At 39.1% G+C, this 14,166-nt stretch overlaps 1 protein-coding gene across 5 annotated transcripts in view; it reads right to left on the bottom strand.

Annotated features, from left to right (window-relative positions):
• Positions 1-14,166, bottom strand: part of pals1a (protein associated with LIN7 1, MAGUK p55 family member a) — an 87,010-nt gene that overhangs the window by 26,842 nt on the left and 46,002 nt on the right. For all 5 annotated transcript variants that reach the window (XM_059955393.1, XM_059955408.1, XM_059955403.1 and 2 more), the window contains 3 exons: positions 12,912-13,120; positions 8,126-8,203; positions 4,289-4,435 (listed from right to left, as the gene is read on the bottom strand). In XM_059955393.1, the coding sequence (XP_059811376.1) occupies positions 4,289-4,435; positions 8,126-8,203; positions 12,912-13,120 (434 nt within the window). The remainder of the gene's footprint in view (positions 1-4,288; positions 4,436-8,125; positions 8,204-12,911; positions 13,121-14,166) is intronic.

Here is a 14,166-nt window from a genome sequence, read left to right as displayed (position 1 = left end):
CTCTAAGGTATCAGAAAAGCCTAAAAGAGCTTGTAAGGGTGTTATTTAGTGTAAAACGAGACATAATTAAGTGTTTCGATCATGGTGAACGAAGTAAGGACACTGTCTGCGTGTTGAACTTGCCTGCATCCATTCGCTCTACAGTATTTATATGCAGAGAAAAAGAATCTTGAAAGCTGCCAATGTTACTGTTGGTTCTGCTTGTAGCAAAGTGGTCTCCCTTAGTCAGCATCCAATAATGGATAAAATGGAAAGTCTATTGCTTGAATGGATTGATGGGTGTACAAAGCACTGTGTTCCGTTAAGTTAAGGAGAAATCAGTCGGTCTTTTTAATAAGCTGGAACAGAAAGCATGGGACAATGATGATGAAAGTGTTGCGAAAATGGAATTTAAAGGTAGTCATGGAAGGTTTGATCGGTTTCTGAGGCGAGGACAGCTTCATAGCTTAAAGTTTACTGGAGAGAGTGCTTTGGCTGATACTGAAGCTGCCGAAAGGTTCCCAGCAGAACTGGAGAAAGTAATTACAGAAGGCGGTTATTCGTACAAGCAAGTGTTTAACCATGATGAAACTGCAATTTATTGGAAAAAAATTGCCAAGCACTCCTACCTCATGACTCAGCCTAACACTTTATCATCAGTGTGCTTGCTGTCTTCCTGATTCCGGTAAGTGAAACTATACTGTACATACATTATTTCTATTTATATAGGCTGTGTATTTTTGTGTTATTTCGTATGATTTGGCAGCTTCATAGCTTAAAGGTTACTGGAGAGACTGCTTCCGCTATGTAGTGAGATTTTGGCTACACTAGACAGTGCTGCAATGATTACAAAAAGAAGTATTTCTATTACTTCACAAAGGCTCCCATCCACTCCATAACGTACTGGTTAGTGGTTAGGCACAGGTCTGAGACTCAGTCAGTCTCGTTCAGCCAGAGACTCATTCCACCAAGATGCAACACTGAGCATCACAGGAAATCATTCCTGCCTGTGGCCATCAAACTTTACAACTCCTCCCTCAGAGTGTCAGACACCCTGAGCCAATAGGCTGGTCCTGGACTTATTTCCACTTGGAATAATTTACTTATTATTATTTAATTATTTACGGTTTTATATTATTATATTGCCATATTTCTACACTATTCTTGGTTGGTGCAACTAACGAAACCCAATTTCCTTCGGGATCAATAATATGTCTGTGTATTTATCATATCACTCCTGCTTTTACTTTATGTTACTATTATTTCAGGTTTTATGTGTTATTTGGCACGATTTTGTAGGTTATTTTTTGGGTCTGGGAACGCTCACAAATTTTTCCTATATTAATAAATGATAATTGCTTATTCACTTAACGACATTCCAGCTTACGAACCGTTTCATAGGAACACTCTACCTTTGGATAGTGGGGGAAACCTGTAGCTGATATATCTTGTCCCTGTATGCCCTCTCTTTACCATCTGAAATTCTGCAAACAATGGTTGTACCATCAGTAAGTGTACAGATCTGTGCCTAGCCATACAGTCATTGGTGTAGAGAGAATAGAGCAGTGGGCTAAGAACACATCCCTAAGATGCGCCAGTGTTGATTGCCAGCAAGGTGGAGATGTTATTTCCAATCTGCACAGACTGTGGTCTCCCGGTTAGGAAGAGGAGGATCCAGATTCTGGAGCTCAATCTACAAATTTGCAAATGATGAGTTGGAGTACAGGACTGACAGAGAGCTTATTAATGTGGTGTCATGACAATAACATTTCCCTCAATGCCAACAGCACAAGATAGCTGGTCATTGGCTTCAGAAAGAGGTACAGTGAAATAGCTATTCTGCAAGCTATCTACGCAGATCATTCCATCACATCTGTGCATTGAGCTTACAAAAGGAAACAACAACAGAATAGTGATCACACAGCAGAGAGTCTTAAGATGACTCAATGACATCAAAGGTAAAGGTAAATTTCAGTATTAGCATAATTTGCAACGTGGAGATGCACACTATAGGACGAGACTGCTGGCCTCATTCTTCCAGTAGAAGTAGCTAATTTAGGAGGTATTTAAAAAGTGCCCTAATTAATTGGTACACTCTAATTGCAGTGCACATCACTGCAAAACACATGTTGTTCGTAGTATACACTGTAGCCTCTGTGGTGGATGGAATGATTTTAAAAAAAAATACTGGATGGAATTGCATCAAGGAGGCTGTTTTAATCTAGGTAGCATTGAGTTTCTTGAGAGCTGTCAGAGCTTTATTTATCCAGGCATGCAAGTATTACAATCGTACTTCTGACTTGAGCTTTGTACACAGCAGAAAGGGTAAGGAATATCAGGAGCTAAGTCATTGACTATACAATATTCAGCCTTTGACCTGTTCTATGACCAGAATATCCCCAAGATGTTGACGGCAAAGCTATTAAAATGTCAAGGGTAGCCGGTTGAGCACCCTGTTTAGAACTGTTTGTAGTCTGGAACTTATGAGCTGTTGATTTTCTTCAAATGAGTGGTTGTTGTGTATGTCTTGTTGCTTTACAGGCTTAACTGATTTTAGCTCTCAAATATTGGCTCAACCTTCAAAGAGGATGGGGATGATCTTGGACTCTCTTCATTATAACAGTTTATTTGTATACCAACTGATAAAAGGAGGTGCTGGGCTACAAAATACTAATTCAATCTTTAGTTGAGGGATTGCTTAGTTCTGCCTGCTCAGCAAGCATGTGTTGCATATTTTCCATTTTGATATCTCTTGTAACTGTAAGATAAAACTGAGTTGGTTAACATTGTAAGAGAATACACATGGGCTGTTTGAAAAAGGGTGGAAAGAAAGATAAGTTGTTATAGCTCTTAAAACTTTGGCATCAGCACAATGAACTGAATGTCTGCCTCCTGTGGGATATTGTCCAATCATTCCAAACATTTTTACAAAGCTGTGATAATTATCCTCCAATGCCTCCACTTTGTTATCTAGTTCAGTAAGACTAACTTGGCCTGGCATTACGCTTGACTATGACTGGTTAGGCAAAATAATTTTCAGCAATGGTGAAATAATCCAAATGCCATCTTCAGCCCAAGAACGTTGTGTCATGTGGAACCACATGAGATAAAATCAGAACAGATCCATTGGCTCTGAACTGGTTATTCATGGATTTATTCTAGACCAGCAGTAGTAAAAGTAAATTTTGCCACAACTCATAATCTTATGGTTATAATCTTTCATTCTCCTGCTAAATTCAAACCAGGAAATTAATTGCCAATTAACTTAACAACCTGGACATAATTGGGATATTGGAGGAGAGAAGAATATTGAAGCAAAAGGTCACTGGGATAATATAAATATAGATTGGCAAAACCAGAGGTCTAGATTGAACACAAGTTACTGGAGCAATTAGGCAGCAGCTCCAGCAGCCGTGCCACCCCATGTAGTCAGGCATAAACGGAGCATCAATTGGGAAAAAAATATACAAATACTGGAATAGAATCTTCTTCATATGCAATCCCTCAGTATTGATGATGACTTCCACTAGATGGCCAACAAGGCCAGTGTGGGAACAACACTCTTCCACTGGTGGGTACCAATATGGCATTTAGGCCAGTATTTTGTGAAGCAATTCATACCCTTCACCTTATACACACAGCTTCCATGAAGTGCTGATGTATGGATTCAAGATCCTTAATTCTCTTTCTCCACATTTGACTCAGGGTCCAGAGATTCCAAGGAGTCAGTGGGGATGCTTCATTTCTTCGCTGAAGGCTACAAACTCATCATTAAATGCTTTCCTCTGTTGTCTTGATAATCTCTTTGCATGATAGTGTTTATTTTCAGAACCTGATGTTGGGCATATGATTGACAGGGCCTGCTAGTGTAGTCAGTAGAGAGTAATCAGACTCGAAATTACACAACAGGCAGTGAGCCCAAAAATAGAAGTACCATACCTCATTACAATCACAGTGAAAAGATTATTTCATTACTGGACTACAGCTAGTGTGCTTGGTTACTCTAAAGGAATATACAGTGTGGGGAGAGCACTGTTGACATAGACAACAGCTTCTGGAGATATTGAGAGATCACAGGATCCAGGTCTCCTGTCCACACATGAAGCGGGAGCTGCTAGAACCCAGAGTTGAAGTTCTAATATTGCAGATATAACCAAAGATTCTGTTTCCTGGTTTTTCTTTTGCATAAAAGTACTGTTACATTTGTGGTAGACAAAGCGCCTCATTGAACTTAAAACATGTAATTACTGTAGTGTCTCAAGTCAAGCTGAAGTGCACATGAATAAAATGAGCAGTATTTGATACTCACAAGAGGGATATCACGAGCTTTGTCAATGCGAACAATTTTCACAGTTTCTCCTCCATAATGTGCAACTCTCTCATAAACATTGTCTTCATTTTTCGATTCCAGAAGCATTTCCTGTTTAGCCACTCCATCATGGGCTAAAAGCAGTGCCTGGAACAATCAGATCAAACAAACTTAAGTGCATCATAGCATAAACCTGCGTCAATACTGCAACCTAATCTCATCCCTCATATTACTTAGGCCAAAAAAAATTCACACATCTCTCATGCTTCAACCTAGAGAGATTAAGGGTACTAGTTTTGTCAATGTTCTCAAATGATTACAGTGACATAAAGTATATTATTACCCTGATTTTTCTTTATTATTTGCTAAAATTCAAATCTCTAAAGGATTTAATGAAATTTAAAAGTAATTACCTAGATTAATATTGCACCTGCTGGATGGCAATATATACAGATATTTTCATTTTTTGGAAAAAAAAATATAGACAAATAACCTATTTCCACAAGACAAATAACCTGAAGAGCAACATTTGTTTGCACACTTTAAGTCCAAATATCTCCACTGAGCCATACAGAATTTACTTTGATGAACTAAACACTGCAAAACTAGTGCTGACAATTCATATATTCTGTAGGATGGATTGGGTAACTATTACTGTCTTGAACATGAGAATGAGTAAATTAGAGAGCTAAAGGGTCCTCTGCAAACTTTTCTTATTCACATAAGAAATAGGAGCAGGAGTAGGCCATCCAGCCCATCGAGCCTTCCCCGCCATTCAATAAAATCATGGCTGACCTGCCCATAAACTCAGCTCCATCTACCTGCCTTTTTCCCATAACCCTTAATTCCCCTCTGTAAAAATCTATCTAACTGTATCTTAAATATATTTAGTGAAGAAGCCTCAACTGCTTCCCTGGGCAAAGAATTCCACAGATTCAGCACTCTCTGGGAAAAACAGCTTCTCCTCATCTCCGTCCTAAATCTTCTCCCCTGAATCTTGAGGCAATGTCCCCTACTGCTAGTCTCACCTACCAATGGAAACAACTTTCCTAGCTCTATCTTATCTGCCCCTTTCAAAATTTTGTATGCTTTTAGAAGATCTCCTCTCATTCTTCTGAATTCCAGAGAGTACAGTCCTAGGCGACTCAAACTCTCCTCATAGGTTAACCCCTTCATCACTGGAACCAACCTGGTGAACCTCCTCTGCACTGCCTCCAAAGCCAGTATACCCTTCCTCAAGTATGGAGACCAGAACTGCACACAGTGCTCCAGGTGCGGCCTCACCAGTACCCTGTTTAGTTGCAGCATGACCTCCCTGCTCTTGAGTTCAATCTCTCTAGCAATGAAAGCCAACATTCCCTTTGCCTTCTTAATAACCTGTTGCAGCTGCAAGGCAACATTTTGCGATTCATGAACAAGCACTCCCAAGTCTCTCTACACAATAGCATGCTACAATCTTTCACTATTTAAATAATAATCTGTTTATCTACCATTCCTTCCAAAGTGGATGATCTTGCATTTACCAACATTGTGTTCCATCTGCCAGACCTTGGCCCATTCACTTAACCTATCTATATCCCTCTGCAGGCTCTCCACATCCACTGTACAATTTGCTTTTCCACTCAGTTTAGTGTCATCGGTAAATTTTGCTACGCTACAAGCAGCCCCCTCTTCCAAACCATCAATGTAAATGGTTAACAGCTGCGGGCCCGCACCAACCCCTGCGGCATCCCTCTCACCACTAACTGCCAACCGGAGAAACACCCATTTATACCAAATCTTTGCCTTCTATTGGTTAACCAATCCACTATCCATGGCAATACACTTCCTCTGACTCCATGCATCCATTTCTTAGTTATAAGAATCCTGTGGGCCACTTTATCGAACGTCTTCTGGAAATCCAATTATATGATATCCACCTGTTCCCCCTATCCACTGCACTCATTATGTCCTCAAAGAACTCCAGTAAATTTGTCAAACAGGACCTGCCCTTTCTGGATCCATGCTGTGTCTAATAGAACCACTCCTTTCTAAATGTTTCGCTATTTCTTTCTTAATGACAGCTTCAAGCATTTTTCTGACTACAACTGGCCTATGGTTGCTTGTCTTTTGCCTACATCCTTTTTTAAAAAGTGGTGTGACATTTGCTGTCTTCCAATCTGCCAGGGCCTGCCCAGAGTCTAGAGTTTTGGTAAATGATTACCAACATGTCTACTATAACCTCTGCCAATTCCCTCAGCACCCTGGGATGCATCCCATCAGGACCGGGGGACTTATCTACCTTCAGGCCCTCTAGTTTGCTCATCATTATCTCTTTACTGACAGTGATTTTATCCAGGTCCTCATCCTTCTTTGGCATATTAGACATGTCCTCCACTGTGAAGACTGACACAAAATAGTCATTCAATGCCTCAGCCATTTCCTTATCACCTAATATCAATTTTCCCTTCTCATCTTCCAAGGGACCTATGCTGATTTTAGCCACCCTCTTCCACTTTATATATTTATAAAAACCTGCTGTTTTTATATTTTGTGCTAATTTACTTTCATATCCTATTTTCCCTTTCCTTATTTCTTGTTTAGTTGTTCTTTGTTGCTTTTTAAATCTTCCAGTCTCCCACTACTCTTTAGGACTTTGTACACATGAGCTTTTAATTTGATACCATCTTTTATTTCCTTAGTTATCCAAGGCTGGCTCTCCCCACACTTACTGACCCTACTTTTGACTAGAATATAACTTTTGTTGAGCACTGTGAAAAATCTCTTTGAAAGTATTCCACTGTTCCTCAACTGTCCTACCAAATAGCTGTGCTCCCAATTCACATTAGCCAGCTCCTCCCTCATCCCATTGTAGTCTCCCTTGTTCAAGCATAATACACTAATTTGAGATCTATTTCCTCCTCCATCTGTATGTGAAATTCAATCATACTATGATCATTCTTTCCAAGAGGATCCCTGACTAAAAGATCATTAATCTTACCTGTCTCATTGCACAGGACTAGATCTAAGATAGTATTTTCCCTTGTAGGTTCACTGACATGCTAAGAAAGCCATCACAGATGCATTCTATGAAGTCCTCCTCAAGACTTCATTGACCAACTTGATTCACTCAATCTATGTGGAAGTTAAAATCCCCCATGACCACTGCCATTCCGTTCTTACAAGACAACACCTTATAGACAACACACACCAGGGATTTTTTTTCCTTTTACTATTCTTAACCTCTACCCAGATGAACTCAACAATCAGCTCCGTAGATCTGATATCGTCTCTCACAATCGCCCTGGTCTCATCCCTAATTAAGAGCACCACCCCACCACCTCTGCCTTCCTGCCAATCTTTCAGTATTACTTGATACCCTTGGATATTTAATTCCCAGTCATCTCCACCTTGCAACCAGGTTTCTGTAATGGCATTAAATCATATGCCTTGGTATTGATCTGTGCCATAAGTTCACTAACTTTGTTTCTAATGCCATGGCCATTTAGATAAAGTGCCCTTATACTCATTGTCCGTTTAGAACCTAGCGACCTATGTGATTTTTGCTTTTTACTTTAATGCACTCTACTCTTACTTTTTTCTTCACTAACTCTAGCTTTGGTCTCTGCATGACTTCCCTCTTCTTTTCTGTGTGGGTTCCCATCCCCATATGGTACTAGTTGCGCTTTTAATGTAAAGCATGCTTTATTTTTTTAATTAGATAAACATTAAAGGTAAAAAAGTTTATTTAAACTTTCCAAAAGAATTCATGACTTCTAAGTGAGCTTAATCTTTTATATTTTTAAACAAATTCAGTGAAACAAAAATTAACAATAAACTGGAGGAACAAGTACATACATCAAAAAGTGGTGAAGCAAGAAGAGCACCGAGTTCCTGTCCATCCTTTTGATGACTAATGGTTAAAATCTTTTGGACCTTTGAAAAAAAACGATGTACAAAAATGCATTAGCATTATTATGTATATATCTTATGTGCTTACATTGCTATCTTTCAATCAGCACGTCTTGAATCTTTCTCCATCTACTGACAAGTTTGTTCAAGAACAGAAGGCCACCGAATGTGAACTGATCACTGACTTTATTGAAATATCTGTGGAACAGAAGTCATGGCAAACGTATATTTATTGCTCAACCCCAAATATTTGCATTTTGCACAGTATCGGGAATTTATCAAATGGCCCCTCAGGCTCACTATTCCTTTCGAAATTGACAAGGATGTTTCTGCATCTCAAATACATTCAGTCAGCTATTCCTCATATCTTCCACAAACAAGAGAACATCTGCAAATACGGTTGCTGGAAATCTGAGCAACACACACAAAATGCTGAAGGAACTCTGTTCTCTTTCTGTTCTGGTCTCAGCCTTAAAGATACTCAACAACAGAGCATCCATCCTTCTCAAGCTAGCAGATTCCAAAAGTTTACAACCCTTTGCAATGTGTTTAAAATCAAACCTGAAACTATGCCCAGTAATTCAAGTCTCTCCAGCAAGAGGAAGCAGATCCCCAGCATCTATTTGTTAACCTCCGACAGAATTTTGCTTCAATGAAACCACCTCTCACGCTTCTAGCCTCCAGTACATACAGGGCAATCGTAAGCCGTCATCAATAAATACCTCAGATCAGTGTAGTAAATCCTTACTGTAACAACTTGAAGACAAATGAACAAAACAAAACCAAATACTGCAGCTGCTTAAAATGTGATATAAACAAAGACAGGTAACATTTATGGAGAAACAGAGAAAGACTTCCAGAAATATAGAATAGTGTGTGTGTTTTTTAAAAAAGGACTTTGCAAGGTTTCATCCAAGTATAATTCAAGAACATTTGGACTTGTACTACCCAACTGCAATAGTTAATGTTATCTGGAATACAGTTAACTAATTTTGAAATCGGTGATACACACAAAATGCTGGTGGAACGCAGCAGGCCAGGCAGCATCTACAGGGAGAAGTGTTGTCGACGTTGTGGGCCGAGACCCTTCATCAGGACTCGTGCTGCTTGAATTTCCAGCATCTACAGATTTCCTCGTGTCTGCCTTTGAAATCGGTGATTTTACTTTTCCATTTTTAAGTGCCTTCAAGCAATTCATTGAATAATTAAAAATTTATATTAAGAATTTGTTGACACAAAGCAAAATTCAGCTCATCAAATCTTCCCCGTGTCTTTCACTATATTGTTTTTTCAAAAAGGTTAAAAGCATTTTCAATTTTTTCCACTATAATTAAATAGTAAGCTACTAGATTTTAAACAATCACCAAAGTCAACCCCCACAAGTTCCAAAAATGTATTCAGTGAATGCCACATCATCACATTCAGGGAGAGAATGCAAGGGATAGGGAACATAGCAATTCTGGAAGTACTTAAATACGTGCTTTAGAATTTTCAGTTATGAATAGTAGTGAAATGGAAGAATGAATATGCAAGTACTAGATTAACAAATTAATAGTATTTAGATACCCTGCCATACTTGCCAGACTGCTCTGAGAGTATCTCATAAATCTATGACCAAGGAAGACAAGGTAGCAATTGCTGAGGAACACTGGCACCTGCAGGAAGTCACACATCATACCGAATTGGAACTACATTTCCAGACTTTCATCTTTGTGGGCCCAAATCCTGTGTATCCCTACCCACCTACATTTAAAGAACCAATTCAGGACAATTCATCTCCAAATTTGAAGGCAATTAGGGATGAGCAAAAAAATACCAGTCTTGCCAGCAATGCCCATTTTTTACATGTGAATAAAAAAGGACATCAACATTCTAATGTATATAATAAAAAAAGAATCTATAATTTTACCAAATATATTCTGTTGACTAAAATATAATAAATTACAACTCAATAAAGAACTTTAGATCAAACATTTTACAAAAACCTACACAGAAATGTAAAATATTTAAGACAATAAAAATTAAAATTCCATAATGAAACAGCCATTTTTAAAATGGTACATACATATATTGGTAACAAAATCATTTCATGATATCCTACTGCATATGTGTTGCAGTAATTCGTAACAGTTTCATCCCAATAACTTCCTCTGGAAATAGTGGCTGTTTCCTTTCTCAATGCAGACGTTCACTCATTCCTCCTTCATGAAATTCAATGACTTTCATTATTACTGTATATATTGATAAACTCTTCCACAACTTTATCATTTAGTAAAACAAAAACCTCTACCCATTCTCTCTGATGCATACACCAGTGACAGTCCCGCACTTTTCCTACACCACATTGACAACTGCATTGGTGCTACTTCCTGCACCTGTACTGATCTCATTGATTTCATCCACTTTGCCTCCAACTTCCACCCAGCCCTCAAATTCAAGGTCCATTTCTGACACTTCCCTTCCCTATCTATCTCCAGAGACAGCTTATCCACCGCTATTATAAACCAACAGACTCTCACAGCTACCTGGACTATACCTCATCCCACCTCCAACTGGATCCCCAAACAGATCCTTCCCCCTCTGTTTTCCACAGGGATCGCTCCCTACGGGACTCCCTTGTCCATTTGTTCCTCCCCATTGATCTCCTGGCACTTATCCTTGCAAGTGGAACAAGTGCTTCACCTGCCCTACAGCTCCCTCACTACTATTCAGGGCCCTAAACAGTCCTTCCAGGTGAGGCAACACTTCACCTGTGAGTCTGTTGGGAGTCCTATATTGTGTTTGGTGCTCCTGGTGTGGCCTCTTGTACATCCATGAGATCAGACATAGATTGGGAGAGGGCTTCACCGAGCATCTACTGTCCATCCACCAGAACAAGTGGTATCTCCCAGTGGCCACCCATTTTAACTCTACTTCTCATTCCCATATTCCATCGATGGCCTCCTCCTCTGTCAAGATAAGGCCGCACTTGGGTTGGAGGAACAACACCTTATATTCTGTTTGGATAGCCTCCAATCCGATGGCATGAGCATTGACATCCCCTTGTTCCTCTCTCATGCTATGTTCTTGCCTTCCTCTGGTGCTCCCCCCCCCCCCCCTTTCTTCGATGGCCTTCTCTCTCTTTCATCAATCCTAACTCTTTGCTTCATTTCTCCCCCTCCAAGTTTCATCAAGCATCTGGTGTTTCTCTCTCCCCTCCCCCCACCTTTCAATTCTACTCCTCAGCTTTTTTTCTCCAGTTCAGCCGAAGGGTTTCGGCCCAAAACATCAACTATATGTTTTTTCTATAGATGCTGCCTGGTCTGCTGAGTTCCTCAGCATTTTGTGTGTGTTACTCCGACTTCCAGCATCTGTAGATTTTCTCTTGTTTGTGACCCTCTCTTAATGGCTAGAGCAAAGTCTTAACACACTTTAACCATTATCTAAATTCTAGTAAATTCATAATTACTTTTGTTCATGAAGCATAGAACTGTCAGTAGGGAAGAACAGTATTTCCACTAACTGAAAAGATTTTACTACTTGAAAAAAAAACTTTACTCATGTAGACAGCTGTCATCCTGGGGTAAACGCACATGCTCAAAGGGAAATCAGGGCATTGTGAGGATGGATGAGTAACTAAAATGAAGTTCCAAGTAATTGGGAAGACATCTGAAAGAACTGAGGAAGGTAATGTTGAGAAAGAAAGTAGCTCTGATTGGGATCCCATGGGAAATGGATAAAGATTGAGAAAGAAAACTATCAAATAACCTAATGTGTAAACTGAAAATATTGGTTAAACATGACGGCCAGGAGCTGTGGGTCAAAGAATGGAATTCTAAATAGAGTGAACGTAGCACAGTACAGCTGTGATGAAAGGATTACACACTTCTGCATTCATTTTTGATTCAAGTGACTGCAGATGAGGAGAAGAAAAATCTTCAAATTGTTCACTGGAGTTAGTCTCACTGAGAGTACAGAAAGGTGACACATTGCACTCCTGGGGATTACACTGCATTGTAGCTGGAGACCAATTTCTGAATACACTGAGCACCGGATTTAATCCAAAGAGAATGTCTGGAAGGGCGATGATTACATAGGCACACATATATAATTTTGAGAGTTCAGCAAGTTAGTTGGATTTAATAATGAGCTGAAGAAAATTATAGCTCATGCTAAACTTGGATAACAGCACCTAAAACTTTAGATCAATGATGACAATACAATTTCATTTTCTGAAGATGATCCAACATGCATGAAGGACAATTCAGTGCAGCCAGCATACAGGTAACTAATATGGAGGTGTGGGGGGGGGGGGGGGGGAAGAGGAATACAAAAAAGGATTTCAAGAAGACAGATATGATCAGCCAGACACAAGAGGAGAAACCACCAGAAAATGCTGCCATTGCAGTAGAGTATGAATAAATAACTTCTCATGTTCCAGAATAACAGATGACTCAAGTGACATATTACTTGACAGTACTGAAATGGGCTTCAGAAGGTGCCATCAAAATACTGGGGTAGAAATTTATCTTTGGTTTTATCTTAAGAGCTGCAGTCAACAATACTTCACATTATACACATTTTCTAGGCTTTGTTTCATTAGAGTCAACAGAACTAAATTTTGGGAATGGAAGATAATGCACAATAATACCAATAAGCACACAGTTAATGCAAGCTGCCGAGAACAAACTTCTACCCCTTAAAATTCTGTATTAAAAATTCAATTCTCTAATCAAATTAACAATTGACCTACCTCCTGGGATAATTCCTGTGCATTGGAGCTTATAGGGTAAGGTGGACTCATCTTGTGCATATGAACTGCTACTGTATTGTGAATGTTGAAGGCATTTTGGAAATCTTGGTTCTGAACCAGCTGCAAAATCAGTGCCACATCATCCTGACTCTGACTGTCAACCAGGTTATGTTGGATATGTTTTAGAGAAGACAGCAGTTCATCTACCTCTAGAATTCAAAAACAAAAAAAAATCTTGTTAATAGAATGATTCAAAAGCAGGTACAAGTAGGTACAATTGCCAGTAAACAAGTGACTCAGAGACTAGACACACCTCAGTTCTAATCCACAGATAATGAATTGCTTAGTTCCACATATGTCAGCAATTTATAAAGAAGTGGACCAAAAAAGGGCTTTAGCAAAAAACAGAGTGGGCTAGAGAGAAGGGAGCTAAGGGAAATTATATGGAAGAGGTCATGTATACTTGGTGATAATCTCTTCCAAGAGTTGAACAACTTATGAAAAATCATTAAGACCTTTGAGAAAATTTGGCTGTGGGTGGAATTATAGAAGGCATTTGGCAGAATGACACAGTTGTCTTTTAAGGAAAAGAACATTGGGAAGATATAATATTTTGTCTCCTCACATCCCAAAATACATTTATGATTCAAATTTAAGTTTCAAATTTAGTTTAAATATTCATATAAAACATTCCTGTACCTACACAGCCAGCTCCATTTGACACAAAGGTGGGTAGTTATGTGTTCAAATTTTTTAAAAGTTATTTTTTAGTGATGGAATGCACTTTCATTTCACAAATCCAATTAGCATCAGCTATAACCACAACAGAGTTAACAATAATGCTCACAAAACAGGCAGCATTCCTTCTACCTATTTCAATATCCCTTCAAATAAAAATCAAGAGGTGAATCCTCCTGCATAGCTTTTCCACCTTGTATGTCAGCCATTGTGTACCTTCTGATAATGATTTTTAAATGATATTTTCATTTCATCTAAATTACATAAGGTTTGACAATGAAGTTACATCTATTAAAATTCAGCTGAAAATACCCAACATAATAGAGATACAGCATAGAAACAGACCCTTCTGCCCAGAGTTCAAACCCATATACTATCCCACCTCACTTTTCCCACCCTCCCAGCAACTCAACTATATTCTACCACTCATCTTCAAAACAGGGGCAACTTATGCTTGCTGATCAACCAATCAATTCGCACACATTTTGGTGTGGTAGAAATATCTGAAGAAAACCCA

Source organism: Hypanus sabinus, chromosome 2 (assembly GCF_030144855.1).
Source record: "Hypanus sabinus isolate sHypSab1 chromosome 2, sHypSab1.hap1, whole genome shotgun sequence".
Taxonomy (NCBI): Eukaryota; Metazoa; Chordata; class Chondrichthyes; order Myliobatiformes; family Dasyatidae; genus Hypanus; species Hypanus sabinus.
The sequence above is the reverse complement of the archived record's forward strand: the minus strand, read 5'-3'. Positions and strand labels throughout refer to the sequence as shown.